The 16,114-nt window shown below is 39.8% G+C and overlaps 1 protein-coding gene across 1 annotated transcript; it reads right to left on the bottom strand.

Moving 5' to 3' along the window:
- Nucleotides 1-5,391: 5,391 nt before the first annotated feature.
- On the bottom strand, nucleotides 5,392-14,686 carry LOC149838664 (xanthotoxin 5-hydroxylase CYP82C4-like). Its single transcript, XM_090006730.1, has 2 exons — nucleotides 13,739-14,686; nucleotides 5,392-6,140 (listed from the first exon to the last, which is right to left on the bottom strand). Exons 1-2 carry the CDS (start codon nucleotides 14,675-14,677, stop codon nucleotides 5,517-5,519), a joined length of 1,563 nt encoding a protein of 520 aa, XP_089862856.1. The 5' UTR covers nucleotides 14,678-14,686; the 3' UTR covers nucleotides 5,392-5,516.
- Between the last annotated feature and the right edge of the window lie 1,428 nt (nucleotides 14,687-16,114).

Genomic DNA, 16,114 nt, shown 5'->3' on the forward strand with positions numbered 1-16,114 from the left:
TTCACAGCTCGTGCAATGTTAGAGACATATCCATCTGGAAATCTCAATTGTCTCAACTATTGACATATATGCTTTATTTGATCAGGTCCAAGCATGTACTTTGCCTTTGGTTTCAGTACTTTGCCATTATACTCTTTGAGTTCCAATTCTGGTCTTTTACATATTACTTTTAAATCCATACGGGCCTTCGGATTATCCTTCATTTTCCCTTTAACATTCATTACTGTATTGAACACATTATCAAACACATTTTTCTCCATGTGCATCACATCCAAATTATGTCGTATCAATATGGTCGGTCAATATGGTAGTTCCTAAAAAATGGATTTCTTTGTCCAATTGTGATCCTTCCCAAATCCAAGAAAAGGTGTCGGACTGCGGACATTTGTTAATACATCTGGAAAGTATCACAATCTTCTTCAAATTTCTATGCTAGATAATCTTGTGAATGAGCCTTCCATTTCAATTGTGTCTGCTCTAAACGCATTCCTTTATCGTCGGAACGGATGGTCGCTGGGTAGAAATCAACAATGGCATTCAAACCAGCAAGGTTTCCTTTCATGCGTCAATCTAAAAGCTTTAGTATCCTCCATGCAGTACGGACATGCCAACCTCTCATGTGTGCTCCAACCAGATAACATACCATATGCAGGGAAGTCACTGATTGTCCATAGAACAACAACCTTCATATTGAAATTTTATTTTTTGTGGGCATCATACGTGGTAACATCGTCATCTCACAGTATTATTAGTTCATCAATCAATGACCTTAAATATACATCAAGATTTTGGCCAGGTGAGGTCAGACCAGGGATCAACAGAGACAAGAAAAGATTTGGATGCTTCATACACAAGCTTGGTAGAAGGTTGTATAGAGTTACAAATACTGGCCAACAGGAGTATGGAGTTGATCTACCCCCAAATGGATTAAATCCATCTGTACATAAACCGAGTCTAACATTTCTTACTTTCATTATGAAGTTCTGATGAGTACGATCAAAGTGTTTCCAAGCTTCCGCGTCAACAGGATGCTTGATCTTGTCTTTATCGTGTTGAACTTTATTTGTATGCCATCTCATGTGTTTAGCTGTCCTTGAAGACATATACAATCGTTGCAATCTAGGAGTGATAGAAAAGTAGCAGAGCGACTTGTATGAAACTTATTTTGATCTCGTGCTACCATTGTCTCTTGTCTTTGGCTTGAACCGAGGATGCCCACATGATGAGCATGATATGTTGTTTTCCTGATCCTTGAAATACAACATACAGTGATTTGGACAAGTATCAATCTTTTTATACCCCATACCTAGAGTGTTGACCATAACCTTCGCACGATAGAAATTTTGTGACAATTTCTCATCTTTGGGCAACATACTTTTCACAATCATGCACAAACGGTCAAAACATGATTGACTCAAATTATACTCGGGCTTCAAATTCATTAGTTGAAGAACTGCATACAAGATAGTGTGACTCTCGCAATCGTTCCAAAGTGGCTCATCAACATCTTTAAGTAAATCATAAAATCTACTAGCTGCATCGTTTGGTGATTCTTCATCTACTGCAGTTCTTACATCACTAGGACTCATAGCAAAACCCAGTTTTGTTCCTGTGTCATCAAATATCAAATCCATATATGGATTATCGTGTACCACATTCACCCGTGCATCAAAATTGTTTCTAAATTCTTATCCATGAAACGTCCAATTCTGATAATCACTCACAAAACCCTTCCTATATAGGTGATGTCTAACGCCATAAGGTTCAACAAATCGATTATTCTTACAAATCTTGCAGGGACACCTAATCCGACCTGTGGGATCCACTGTACTGACATTTGCCGTTGCAAATTCAATAAAACTTTCAACACCATCTATATATTCATGCTACTCATTGTCAACTATCCTACGGTACATCCATTCATGGTTTGCAGTCATTTTGTCGTATGATGTTACAAATAATATCCTAACCAGTTAAAAGAGAACCATCAGAATGCTATGATGAAGAAAATATCATATTTATCATGCAATATATGATGTCATACAATCACAAAAAATATGATACATGCATTGATAACTTAATATTTTCATGTGCAAACTATTCATGACACAATACATTCATTTGAAGTATGCTTTCATTATACAATTTCACATGAAAGTCATAATTAAATTGAAAGTAACTACATGCAAGCATTGATACAATCACATCAAACATTGCAATACATCAAAATCATTCATATCAAACAAATGTCAAACATGTACCTGCAACAAACACACTTCAATATCTCGCTAACTACTATCATGCCTAGTATGGAATCCGTACTCAAAAAATAAGAACACTTCTATTCTCATACATTAAAATCATGCTCAACATGATCTCCAAACTCCAACAAAGCAGTCCTAGATATCAACAACTAAGTTAGTGTGTGAACAGTAAAGTGTTGCATCCAATAAATTAAATAACATGTGATGCGCTTGCATCACTTACTCACCACGGGTATTTACCCGATTTACATTATTTTTGTCACTTACTCACCACGGGTGGCGGGGTACAAGCGGGTTCCGTTGAGAAATCTGCAAGAGACACTATGTTAAAATGAAGTCACCACCGGCCAAAAAAAAAAAAAAACTGAGGCAAGGTCGCTCTCCTGCCGGAAAAGCAATGGGTTGGGGGGCAACCCTTTGCCCAAATAAAAAAAACGGCAGGAGGGCGTCCCCCTACCGAATAAAAAAATAAGGCATGAGAGCGACCCCTACCGAAAAAAACAAATGAGGCAGGGGTCGCCCCCCTGCCGAAAAAAAGAGAGGCACGGGGGTGACCCTCTGCTCGAATAAAAAAACGAGCCAGGGGGCGACCCCCTGTTGAAAAAAAAAATGAGGCACGGGGCGACCCTCTGCCCGAATAAAAAAATGAGGCAGGGGAGCGACCTCCTGCCGAAAAAAAAATGAGGCAGGAGGTCGCCCCCCTGCCGAAAAAAAAAATGGCAGGAGGGCGAGCCCCTGCCGAAAAAGCAGGGGGCGACCTCCTGCCCGAATAAAACAACGAGGCAGGGGGTCCACACCTCCTGTCGAGACAAACAAAATGCTGCAGAGGTCGCCCCCCTGCCAGAAAAAACAAACGAGGCAGGAGGGTCGACCCCTTGTCAGAAAAAACAAAATGCGGCAGGGGGCGACCCCCTGTCGAAAAAAAATAGAACGTGGCAGGGGGTTGCCCCCTGCCGAAAAAAACTAAATGCGGCAGGGGGAAGACCCCCTGCCAAAAAAAATAGAACGCGGCAGGGGGTCGCCCCCCAGTCGGAAAAAAACCAAATGGGGCAGGGGGCGACCCCCTGCCGGAAAAAATAGAATGAACGCAGCAGAGGGCGACCCTCTGCCGAAAAAAATAGAACGCGGCAGGAGGCGACCCCCTGCTGGAAAAAATAGAAGGGGCAGGCGCCCCCCCGTGCTGGAAAAAAAAAAAGAACACTTACCTGCGGCGGGCGGGGTGCAACGGGCGGCAGAACGGGGGGTGACGGGCGGCGGACCGGGGAGCGACGGGCGACGGGTCGGGGAGTGCGTCGGTCGGCGGGGCAACGGGCCAAGCAGAACGACGAGCGACGGGCCGGGGAGTGGGTTGGGCGGCGGGGCGACGGGCCGGGGAGTGCGCCGAGCGGAGGAGGAAGGCGTCGAGTAGTGTCGGGAGGGCGGGAGAGATGAAACAAGAAAAGAGGGAAAAGGGCTCTAGTTAGGGATTTACGCAAAAATTAGCGACGGCTTAAGCGACATAATTAGTCTGTCGCCAAGCCATCATAAATTTACAGGAGTCGTTAGCGACAAAATATGTCCGTCGCTGACTTCGTCGCTAAGTAGCGACAAAAAACCTTTCGTCGCCCAATCCGTCGCTAATCGTCGTCTGTGTTGCGACAAAAAATGGCCGTCGCTAAGTTGTCGCTACATAGCAACAGATTTAGCGACGGCCGAGTTTTGGTCTCTACATATGTCAATATTACAAATCTGAGCGACGGATTAGTTTCTCTCGCTAATCCGCCGCAAAGTTGCGACGGAAAAAAATTGTCGCTAATATTCGTCGCTACTTCACATTTTTCTTTTAGTGAAAGAGACATTGCTAAACCGCTCTTTACGAAAAAGAAGAGCAGTTTTGCCCCATCGATGAGGTGGGAAAAAGGTGAAAACCGAAAATCTTAGGGAGGGTCTAGTAGGGGCCGCCGGCCCCTGTCGACACAACGACAATCCAGAAAGAATCACGGCAGAGGCCGTTGGCCTTCTGCCGGTCGTCTGACAATGAAACAGAGGAGAGGGGGAGGGGGACAGGAAAGGAGAGTAGCCATGAGGGTTACCTAAGGGATGCAGGGTGTGGCAAGCGATCGAGAGGAGAAGGGGATGGCACTGGGGTTGTAACCGCATGCGAGCCATTGCCTTCGGGGGCCCGCCGAAAATGCAGAAGAGACGGGGAGCGAGAAAGGGGGCGAGGAGGAGCGAGAGAGAGAAAGACTTCCGCACCCTAGATGGACAGTTTTATATCGAATAGTTGCAGAATTAGCGATGGAAAAATTCTATCGCAAATTCTATCGCTAATTAGCGACGAACAATTTCTGTCGCTCATCCATCGCGAAGTTGCGACGGAGTTTGCGATGAAAAAATTTTGTTGCTAATTAGAGATGGATTTTGCAATGAAATTTTTCATCGCTAATTCCGCAACTAATTCCGATTTTAAGGACAAATAATTTTCTCTAGCTAATCCATCACAAATTTGCGATGGAAATAATCAGTCGCAACTTTTCATCGTTAATTAACATTTTTCTTGTAGTGAAAGCACTTTTGGTGAGAAGCAATTAAAACACTAAAGCTTTACAACGAATGTGGACTTTCCAAATATTTTGAAACTTTTTCCAACAAAAATCAGGTTGCTTCACTCTAAATTGACTCTTCATGCTGACAGAGAACACTTACCCTTCAGAAGTTGTCTTCATCCTCGCAATCCACAAGCTAATTTTTGTGTGAGATAAAGTGTAATGTATTAAGAGTATTACAAGTAAGGTAAGTAGGACAGCTGACGAGAACTCACCAAAGTCCAGATACAAAGAGCAAATAGCATGCAGGAAAATACATTCGATGCAGTAAAGAAATCAATCATAATTACTTCTAGCGGCATTTTCAGAATGCCACTAAATCCCCCCCCCCCCCCTGATAATGTGTCATTTGATGATTGCCACTATATTTTCAGTGAGAACATCAATTGCCACTAGATTACTAAACCGTTTGCACAACAGAGAGCCCAAATACCATACGAAGACCACAATTTGACATAGTAAATATGCTTTTTATTTGCATTTTATTGAGAAATTTCCAATTCCAGTGGCTTATCTCACTCTATGAAAATCTTACGCTTGTATTGTTCCCCATAAGTTTTCCACATCATATTTTATTCATCCATAATATGCAGTAGAGTGAAATGGTCACAACTGTGTGAACTCATGCAGATCCATTCACGAAGACAATATGTAGCACCATAGAGTCTCACTGATAAAGATGGGGTGGGAGACGAGGGCGCAGCAGGACTTGAAGAGGAGTTACCTTGGGCATGGTTAGGCCGAACCCCTCAGTCATGTCGACAGGCCCATCCTTGGGTGTAGACCACTCAAAACTATGAAGCAAACATGCCAATGTCAAGTGAGTAACTTGGGTTGCTAGCGATGAACCGGGGCACGATCGCCGACCCGAACCAAATGGAAAGAATTTGAAGCTCTGACCACCAGAATTGGTGTCGTTGTTGCTTGTCAAGAACCTTTCTGGCTTGAACTCTTCCGGGTTTGGCCATAAGTCTGGGTCCCTGTGTATCTTCCATACATTTACAAACACCATCGTGCCCACTGGTATGTCATATCCGCCTACATTGACCGGCTCAATCGACTCATGTGGAACCAGCAGCGGGGCCACTGGGTGTAGGCGCATGGCCTCCTTGAGTATGGCTTGCAAGTATGTTAGTTTCTTGATGTCTGATTCGTCCACTTTTCTTTCCCTGCCTACGTGGAAGTCCAACTCATCTTGGGCCTTCTTCAACACGTGGCGGTTGTTCAATAGAAGAGAGAGGGCCCACACCAGAGTATACGATACGGTGTCTGTACCACCAGCAACCATTGCCTGCAATAATTGAAGATCAGACCCTTTGTTTCCTAAGTTATTAGTTCTAAAGTTCAAGCTTAGGAAAAAAAGAGTGGACGGCTGTCAAAGACAAAAAAAAAGTTTGCGGTAGTAGAAGTGGCAAATGAGCGCATAATTGTCTCTTAATATAATAGTAGAAGGATAAATCTATCTTTTAGCTTGAGCTAACTAGCATCCGTCCATAGTTAAAGGGGAGAATTATTCTTTAGACAGGGTGCTCACTCATAATTTTTCAAAGGTTAGGAGGGTCTTTGTAATTAGGTCAAAGGTTACACCACATATTTTTCATAAATTCATGGAAAAGATTCATTTAGAGACCTTGGACTGTTCGAGCTTGGCATGTTAAGGGTACACTTGTGAACAACCCAAATTTTTCAAAATTTTGTAAAAATTCCTCTTTCACTCCTGGCCCCTATTTTCTGAGTAATTGAGTCGATTTTGAGCTAAAATTTCAGTTATTTCTTGGATTCACTGGAATCAAAATCCATTTTCTATATCTGACTCTATTTTGGATCCAGATTTAGTGTCAAAACCTAAATCTGAGCCTCCTTATCCAATCTCCAAACTAAATTAATAAAAATACCAAAAATAATTTATGAAAGGATCAGACAGTTCATCCGATATCCATTTGGATCCACTGCTCCATATTCCTTGATTTAATGTACACAACTCGAATATTCTCTCAAAATCCAGATCTAAACCTATTTTCTGAAGAAAATTTTAAAAAAAACAACCCGAATTCTCAGAAAACCCTTCTTTTGTAAATATTTCTAATTTTTTGCAAAAATAGTTTAGAAACCCCATAGTTTTCAGAATTTTTACTTCAGAAACACAAAAAAATAGAAAATATAAAGAAAAGAACAAAAAAATAAAAATGGGAAAAAGAAAAAAAATGGGTTTAGAAGCCCTTTTTGAAGGTTTATTTTTATTTAAACCATCTTTTTGGAAAATCCTTAAAAGGGAACCACTTTCTGAAAATTTTCAAAATGCTTTTGGACCTGATTCGAAAAATCGCTAATGGATTTTCGTGATAAAAAGAGAGTCGCGGGGTCCTTCATTAGGATCCGTTTTCACCCCGTCAGTACTTCACGCATCTTCAACCTCCCCATCTCATTCCAGATTCTTCTTCTTCCCCTTTTCATTTTCCACATGTCCCTGGTGCCTCCCCTTTGAGTGGCTGAAGGTTGATCATGATTCAGAAAGCCACAGGTGAGCAACCACTTCCCTCCTCTTTGATCCCCTATAGATTTTTTCTCTGCTTTTCTTTTAAGCTTTCTGCCTTCTGTATTTTCTTTTATAAGGCAAAATGGTGAGATCGATCTGCGTATTGCAGGATCGATCCACCTGTTGCAATAGCAAAAGGAATTAATCATTCCTATATATATATATATATATATATATATATATATATATTATTCTTTTGTTTCTTTTATCTTTGTTTTCGTTTTCCTTTCTGTTGATTATCGAATTTCAGTGGTTTCACGTATACCAATTCCCTCCTTATCACAGTATAGGTTACGATTTGAATTTATGTCCTGTTTTAATTTCTTTTTTTTTGTTCTATCTTTTACGTTTGGTTTTTAGTTTCCTTTTAATACTCATGTTTCGATCATTTTTTTTTATTTTAAATGCCTACCGCATCATATAGTCGTTTTGGGGTAATTAGCCTCCTGTTATATATTGCAGAAACGATTATCACTAGGAATTGTGTATATTGCAGAAACCATTTGCCTAGTTGGTTTGCTTCTATGTCAGCAGCGTGCATTAGTAATCGGTGATATCCTGCAATGATATCACGGTTCACTTTGATGCAACAAACCATTGGCATTAGAATCATAAAATTCCATGTATTAGTATCCTATTTCTTATTCTTATTTTGATTTTGATTTCCGTGATTTATGTTTGATCGCTTGTTTATATCTAACCTCCAATTTCGATGACATCTAATTGTGTTTCATTCATCCTGTTCAATATGTTTTCATGGCGACTATATCTCATTTCTTGGTGTTGGATGGGCCATGGCATTTCCTCTTTTTGTTATCGCAATTTGCATTCGCTTAGTGGTTCCTGATTTCAACGTCGTCATAATCTTCTGCCTCTGTTGAGATACATTGAAAGTGGGATTCACCGTGGATCAAACTTGAGGTTGATCTCAAGATGAAGCGTTGGCTCACTATGAAGCCTTGCACATTAGCCCACCTCTGCATCCATCCCCTATGCATCTTAAATGCCTGTGAGTTTTATGTCTTCGGAAAATTATATTCACAAGCATTCCTAGTTTAGATAATGTGGTCATGGGCATAGATAGTTTCAATCAGATGCTTTCAACTTCAGTCAAGAATAAAGATTCAAATGACCAGGGATATGGATGCTAATCCTAATTTCCCAACTGAACTTGTGGAACTTATGGGTGCTCTTGAGCAAAAAGAGCAAGGCTCAGCGGTCGATAAGTGATGCCCTGTCAGAAGTGGAAGTAAAAAGGGGGGGGGGGGGGGGGGGGGCAATGTGTGTATCAGAGAGGGAACCAAAATGAGATTGGTGGTTCATGGAGTTGTTTTGCTCATTTTCTCCTATTCTCTTGAGTGTTGAAAAAAATGGTAAGAGAGTTGAGGTCTTGGAGAGGTCTGGTGTGGGAGGAATAAGAGCTTTCAACTATCGCTGAGTGGGTCTACTATTAGCCTTAATGTGTTGGAGACCTCTAATACTATTTGTTCCCCTGTTGTACTAGTTTTCTTATATCATGGTCTTGTTCAACTGTTATGATCAAAGAAGACATTGATGCATCTCCGATATCTTAAGACACACATTTTGTTTCACAGTATTTCACCCCTGTCATTCTATTTTATTGTTCAAGTGTGGCTCGTTTATCATATTTGGTGATCCGCTTACATGCATCTGTTTAGACTCTGATGAAATCTGAATTTCAGATATCTGCTATTAATTTTCGTTCAGATGCTTCATTGTAGAAAGCCGCCTGCATTAAGTCATGATTCTGGAGATTTCTAATTCATGACGATTTCAAGTTGTTTTACCCATTGCATCTATTGATTTGCCACCTCATTTGTGCTTACCTGCCTTCTATTTAGCATTTAAGAAATCTCTGGAGTGTGTCTGTCAATGCCCCTTATGTGCGAGCCTGTGAACAGGGCTTTTGTTCATAGTGAATCCCAATTGAGAGGTTATTTCAAAGGTATGGTGGAAAAAATCCAAGGCTCTATCGTGCTCTAGGCAATGAAATAAAGATATTTAGCTGGCATCTGCTGTGTTACCCCCTATATGCGATCACCAAGAGGGTACTTCAAGAAGAATCTCCAGACCCTTAAGCCGATAAGCCCATTCTGCATAAGCTAGCTAATTGTTAGTCCTATCAGGTATGCCCACCTGTATATAGAAAAAAAAAATTAGATCGCAGTCGCCCTGTGCTTACAGTGATCTAGATCGCCTGTATCAAGTCCATTTTTTAACATAGTCAGTGTTTTTCTCTGTTTTAAGTTCCATCTTCTGCCTCTTCAGATCCGTCATACTAGTCATATTGTTATGTGTACTCTGTGCTATTAGCATCTCTGAAAATTTTATTTTTATATGGCCACAGGATTGCCCGAGACTCCTGTATCTGTGTAAATTTTCTTTTCCCTATGTTTCCTTTAGAATATGGATTGAAAATATGCTCATAGCAATGTCATTTGAAGATACTGACTGAATTAATAATCTGAATCCAAGGGACGACGTCATTCATCTGTTAGCACCTGTCAGCCTCTCTTCCTGATTGTGAGTTGCAGACCATTGCATTCCTGCAGAGAGGCTGTTGAGTCAGTGCAGTGCAAAACCATTAAGGTGAAGCATGTCTCATGCAAGACTAAAGGACAAAAATTGTACAGAAGAAAGTGGGATGAGGTAGACCAAATAAGTGAAGATGGAACTAGTGATTATGATTCCCGAAATGAAAAGGTTTTGGAAGAAGAGTCAAGCAATTCGTCTAGTCCTAGGTCTGCCATATCATACTCTGAGAGTTGTGCTCATTTTGGCAGTACAAGATGCAATTGACTGCATAGGTCCATCATAAACCATTGCCTGGGATTCACTTGTCCTATCAAGGGAGTAAACATGTCTCAAGTGGAAAAAGTAGAAGGCCTTCTCTTACTGTAGTTTCAGATTCCTACTTGTAAATTCGTTTGCATAGCTACTGGTATAGTATAATCATTCAGCATTTCATTGTTTTTTCCCTTATCCCTCTACTGCCCAGTCATGTTCATCCTCAAGGCACAACCCTGCTACAGTGCCATTTGCAGTAGTCTGTATATACTCTGTTATATCACCTCCTTTTCGCCAATACCCCAGCTGCAACATTCCAGCACACCTTCACAGTAACTCACTCACAACATCTCTTCACAACACATACCATCTATCTCTTTACTGCATCTTCATGTGAACACTAAATTCCGGTTTCCATGTGCATTTAAGTAAGTATATTGTCAGGTGTATCTAAGTAAGTGCATCCTCATTTCCATTTAGATAAGATACATCTCCATTTAGATAAATACATTCATATATGCATTTTCCATTTAGTATGAGCATGATATTTAGATTTTGCTTAATATTTTTCATCATTCTCTATATTTGGCAATCTTGTTTTGTGTTAACTCTGGTTTTTGCAGAAAATATGTAGGAAAGGTTGGTTTTCTTCCTAGATTAGGATTTTTATCATTTCAAATTTCAATTCAAGTTTGTAATAGCTAGATGATAATGAGAATCCTTTACTTTTCTGTATTAGAATAGAATGTATGAGCATGCATATCTTCTAGAATTGCTTGTTTCATGTCATTTTATCTTTTCTTTCATAAATTCAAGAATGGGAACATGAATGTCACGTGTACCATTCTAATAAAAGATGATTAAACCCTAAGTTGATGATTTGCATCAATGACCATAGTCAAGGCGTGAACAAAACTTATGGTTTTCATCTTTTATGGAATAACACTAGATCCACACTGGATCTCTTTTAAAAAACAAATCATCATACTTTTAAATATTTTCTTCCTCTATTAGAGCTTAACTTAAAATTAGCTCAAAATGTATATCAATGGTCATAGTCAGGATATATTGAGAGTTAATTTCATTTTAAACTCTATAAAGGCACAAAAATGTGTTTTATTCTTCACTTGAACTTAAATATGATTATTATATAATACATTTTATGATCATAGTCAAAGATGTATTATATTTTCAATCTTATTTCAATTCATTTAAAGAATGAAATATGCTTTTCAAAAACCAATTTCAAATTCTTTTAATTCATTCATCATTTAGGATAGAATTACATCATATTTTTAATTTTTTTTTTCAAAATCCAAGTAATTTTGAGATAGATTCTTCAAATACCTTCTTCATTTCTCAAATCAATCTTCAAATCTTATTCAAAATCATCTTTATAAATTCAATTTTATCTCATTTCAAAAATTCAAATATCAATTTCAAAGTCTAATTTGACTTTAAAATTTCGAATTCACTTCTATATTCAAAATTCAATTTCCAATTCAAATCCAATTTCAAAGTTCAATTCAACTTTGAAAATTCAAATTCATTCCCATTTTCAGGATTCGATTTTAAATTCAATTCAATATCCCAGATCGTATTTCAAAGTTCAATTTAAACTTTGGAATTACCAGATTCATCACTTGATTTAAAAAATTCCAATTTTAAAAATCAAAGTTTTATTATTTATTCTTCACTTCAGGTGCCCAAATCTTCCAGATCATCTTCTAAATTCAGAATTCAAGTCTGAATTCAAGATTTATTCTTTATTTCTCAAAATTCCAAGTCTTAAACCAGACTTTAAAAATCAAAACTTGGTATTCACTCTAAAAATCATTTTTTTCTAAAATTTTATCTCCCTTTCAAAAATCGATTTAGGATTTCTCAGATCCAATTCTGAATTTCATCTGGATTTCCAAAATCTAAATCCCATTTTCGAAATCCATTTCCCATCCCAGATCTCGGATCCAATTCCATATTGGATTCCGGATTTCAAATCATATTCCACCTTGGATTCAGATTTTCAAATCCAATCCCATTTAGGATTTCAGATTCAATTTCATCTTGGATTTCAGACTTCGGATCCAATTCCATTTAGAATTCCAGATTTCAAATTCAATTTCGTATTGGATTCCAAACTTTGGATCCAATTCCATTTAGGATTCCAGATTTCGGATTCATATCTATCTTGGATTCCAAACTTTGGATCCAATTCCATCTAGGATTCCAGATTTCAAATCCAGTTTCATTTTTAATTCCTATTTTCAAAACCATTTTCAAATCTATTTCTTAAAGTCTAAATCTAAATTCAATTCCTCTTTCAGGTTCTGAAATTAAGAATTCCTTTTTCAGAATCGATCCATTCAAATTCAAAGTCCATTTTGACTTTAAAACTCCATCTCAAGTTCCAAAATCTCATTTTCTTTTATTTCTTCAAATTCATTCTAAACTCTGATTATTCCAAGACTTGGAAATTCAAGCCTCTTCTTCCAAATCTATTTTAAATTCTGAGTTAGATTAAAAAATCCAACCTTTTCAAATCAATTTCAACTCCTTTGAATAATTTCTTTACTCCATTATCAAATTTATTTCAAAATCACTTGGAAAATCCCAAAATTTCTAAATTATTTTCTCAAAAGCATATATCTTTTCATTTGCATTACACAAGCATGATTCTTTGTGCATTTAGACTTAGAATAAATTCTTAGACAATATTTAGGCAAAGCAAAAGGCATAAAATTCGATCATTGGTTCGATTGCCCCTTATAAAGGCACCGGGAACGATCGAACCTCGTGCTGACGAGCGAATCCCGTCTCTTTATTTTTCTATAATTTTTCAAAACGGAGGCGGGTAATTTTCAAATATTTTTAAAATTAAGGTCAAGTGAGATCTTTGCAAAAGAATTCCTCTCTCTTCTTTCTTTTCTTCTCTCTCTTCTTTTCTATCTTTTATTCTTCTTCAAAAAAGGAAATAGAGGTTACAAAGAGAAGGAAAAGAGGAATGCAAGAGGAAATTTTTTTTGCTATAATCACAACACCCCAGCTCAAGCTCGTCAAGAGGTGGGCCGACCCTGAGCTTGGCGAGTTGATCTGCTTGTTTTTTTAATTATTTCAAGTACTTTTTAATCTTGATAATATCTAAATATAAAATACATATAATATATAACAAATGAATAAAGTGCATGTAATATATATATATATATATATATATAAAACGAGATTACACTAGCCGAGCTTACCATTATCATGCTTGGCTCATTTACCTAAATAAGCTGGCTCGTAGTTCAGCTAGCCGAGCCGGGCTGAACGGCGAGCTGAACATCTCGTTTCCCAGCCGTACCTGAGGCCTCTGTTCGATAATTTGAGTAAAAAGTTTCCTGAAATTTCTTTTCGGAAAACGTGAGAATGATATCAGTAGTAACTCACCCAACAAGCGGGGGGCTCGCGTGGTTGGAGGCACGTTCAAACCCCAGCGGTGTTGGATAGTAACTGGTGGGGGTCTGGCTAACCGAGCTTGCCTTTAAAAAAAAAAAATATTAACTCACCCAAGTGGTAGCCTTGATTATGGTGTCGGTAGGACGCTCGTGAGACAAATGACCATCGTCCAGTTGACCGATAAGCACATCGATGAAGTCACCACCCCCACCTACGATGCCGGAATCCTTTCTTTGCCGGTGCTCCGCCACCCAAGTGGTGGCAATCTCATCCATCTTCTGCTCGACCCTCTTCATGGCCTTCTGGTGGCCATCCACATCCAGCCCCTTCAGCCAAGGGAGCGCATCCTCGACCGTGAACACTCCGAGCAAATAGAAGAACTCCTCAATCAACTCGCCGAACTCCCTCGCTAGCTCATCTTTTCCGGCGTTTTCTCCATCGGAATACCGTTTTCCAGCAACCATCCTCAGAAGAACATTACTGGTCAGGCGGCTCAACCGCCACTTCATCTCTACCGGCTCGACGTCCCCGCAGCATGTATACAAGCCTCTCGCGAGGGAGTCCACTTCCTCGAGCCGAATGTGCTTGAGCAGATCGATCCGTCTGTTCGATAGCAGCTCGATGGTGGAGATCTTGCGGGCCTCCCGCCAGTATGGGCCGTAAGGGGAGAGGCCGAAAATAGCGCGGTCGTGGCCGAGGAGCTTGGCGCTGAGCAGCGCGGGCCTGCTGGCGAGGGCTCGATCATTGGTGGTTAAGCACTCTTTGGCTAGCTCCATGCTGCTCACTACTAGAGCGCGCCTTTGGCCAAGCCGAAGGGCGAAGATAGGGCCGTATCTGTCTGAGAGCGCTGCGAGGGTTTGATGGAGAGGTGTGGTTCCCAACAGCACACCCATGTGGCCGACTATGGGCCAAGCACCATCAGGTTCTGGTGGCTTGGGAATCTCTTTTTGTGTCTTCTTGGGCTGCCATATTCTTTGGTAGAGGAAGAGAAAAGCAAGGAGAGCAGCTACACCTCCTGCGAGTTGGAAGATGTCCATGGTGACATACATGGTGCTGGTGGTAGTTGTTGCTTCATCCTCTTGTACATGTGTATATATTTCGGATGACGATCAGCCTGCTTTTGACGTGTGGCCCAGGCATTATTGCAGGTCTTTTTTGTTCCAGATAGGCAGGAATTGTCTTTCATGCTTCATGCTTCACGCGTCGCTTATTTCGAGAGGGTGGTGTATGTTCACCCCCGATGATTCACTGAATCCCACGTCTTTGTTCGGGTGGTCAAATGAGCGCCATGTATTCATGCACATGAGGCTAGACTCGTATGCCCGTGTATGTTGACATACCTTTGCATCGGACTCTAGTGCTGTTGCAAAGACTTAATCACCCTTACTTGCTTTTCTTGCCCTGAAATGACGGTTCAATGAAATGACAAAAATATCCTCCATTCAAAAGCTGTGAAACGACCGTTCGAGAAAAGAAACCCAAAAGGACAAAAAAGTCCTCCAAGGACAAAAAAGTCCTCCATCCAGAAAGTTCGAGAAAATGACAAAAATATCCTCCATTCAAGCGTTCCGAAACTCCGGTTCAAGAAACGGACAAAAAAGTCCTTCATCCAGAAAGTTTGATGTTAACTATTTAAAGTGGAGACATTCCCTATTCATTAAACTCTTGTGCCATCTGCTGTAACAGTAGCTCCCATTATCAACCCAAACTTTGCCTTCGTCTCCAGTTGAGTTTTCCGCCTTGTTTTTTATCTTGTTTTACAACACATTGTCGCCTTCTCGTGCCTGCATTGTGTTACAAAACATTCCTGTGTCTTCTCTTCATTTTTGCTGTCGTTAGGCATCATGGAAGAAAGCAATGATGCACAAACATTCCAACAAGTGCCATTAAGGCAGCGTGAGTAGCTTTTCATCTCATCATGCTATCGATGAAGAAGACATGTCGTCTGGTGTGCCATTAAGGCATTGTTTGGTTATTGCAGGTAGATCATGTTCTTACGATGGTTGGAAACTTATCGATATTTGTAAGACGCTGGGACCTGTTGACAAGAATGCTTGTTTACAAATGCTAGGAAGAGCCTCTACCCCATCAGGTATCCTACATTAACTCATTATATGTATTGTATTGATTTGTTTGCTATTATGCTTAATTTCTTTCTTATCGATTTGTAATTTATTGTGCGATATATTTATCGACCTTTTAGATAGTATGGTTTTGATCGTCGAGTTGTAAGTTATTATGCTGAACTGCCATATCGATTTTCAATATCTTACAAATCGATATGTATATCGATTTGTAAGATATTATATGTTATGTAATATGTATTTCTAAGATATTTGTACACAGACTTTGAAAACGTGTGCTTGCAGAAACACATCGTTACTTGCATGTGGGAGGGGGGGGGGGCGATTTTCGCAGGCATGTCGCTGCTCTCTCAGCGACTTCGATTGGACTCGCTTTTGAGCCTAGTGGATGTAATAAGAGCG

This window comes from Nuphar pumila, chromosome 5, assembly GCF_984573655.1.
Source record: "Nuphar pumila chromosome 5, dmNupPumi1.hap1.1, whole genome shotgun sequence".
Classification (NCBI taxonomy): Eukaryota; Viridiplantae; Streptophyta; class Magnoliopsida; order Nymphaeales; family Nymphaeaceae; genus Nuphar; species Nuphar pumila.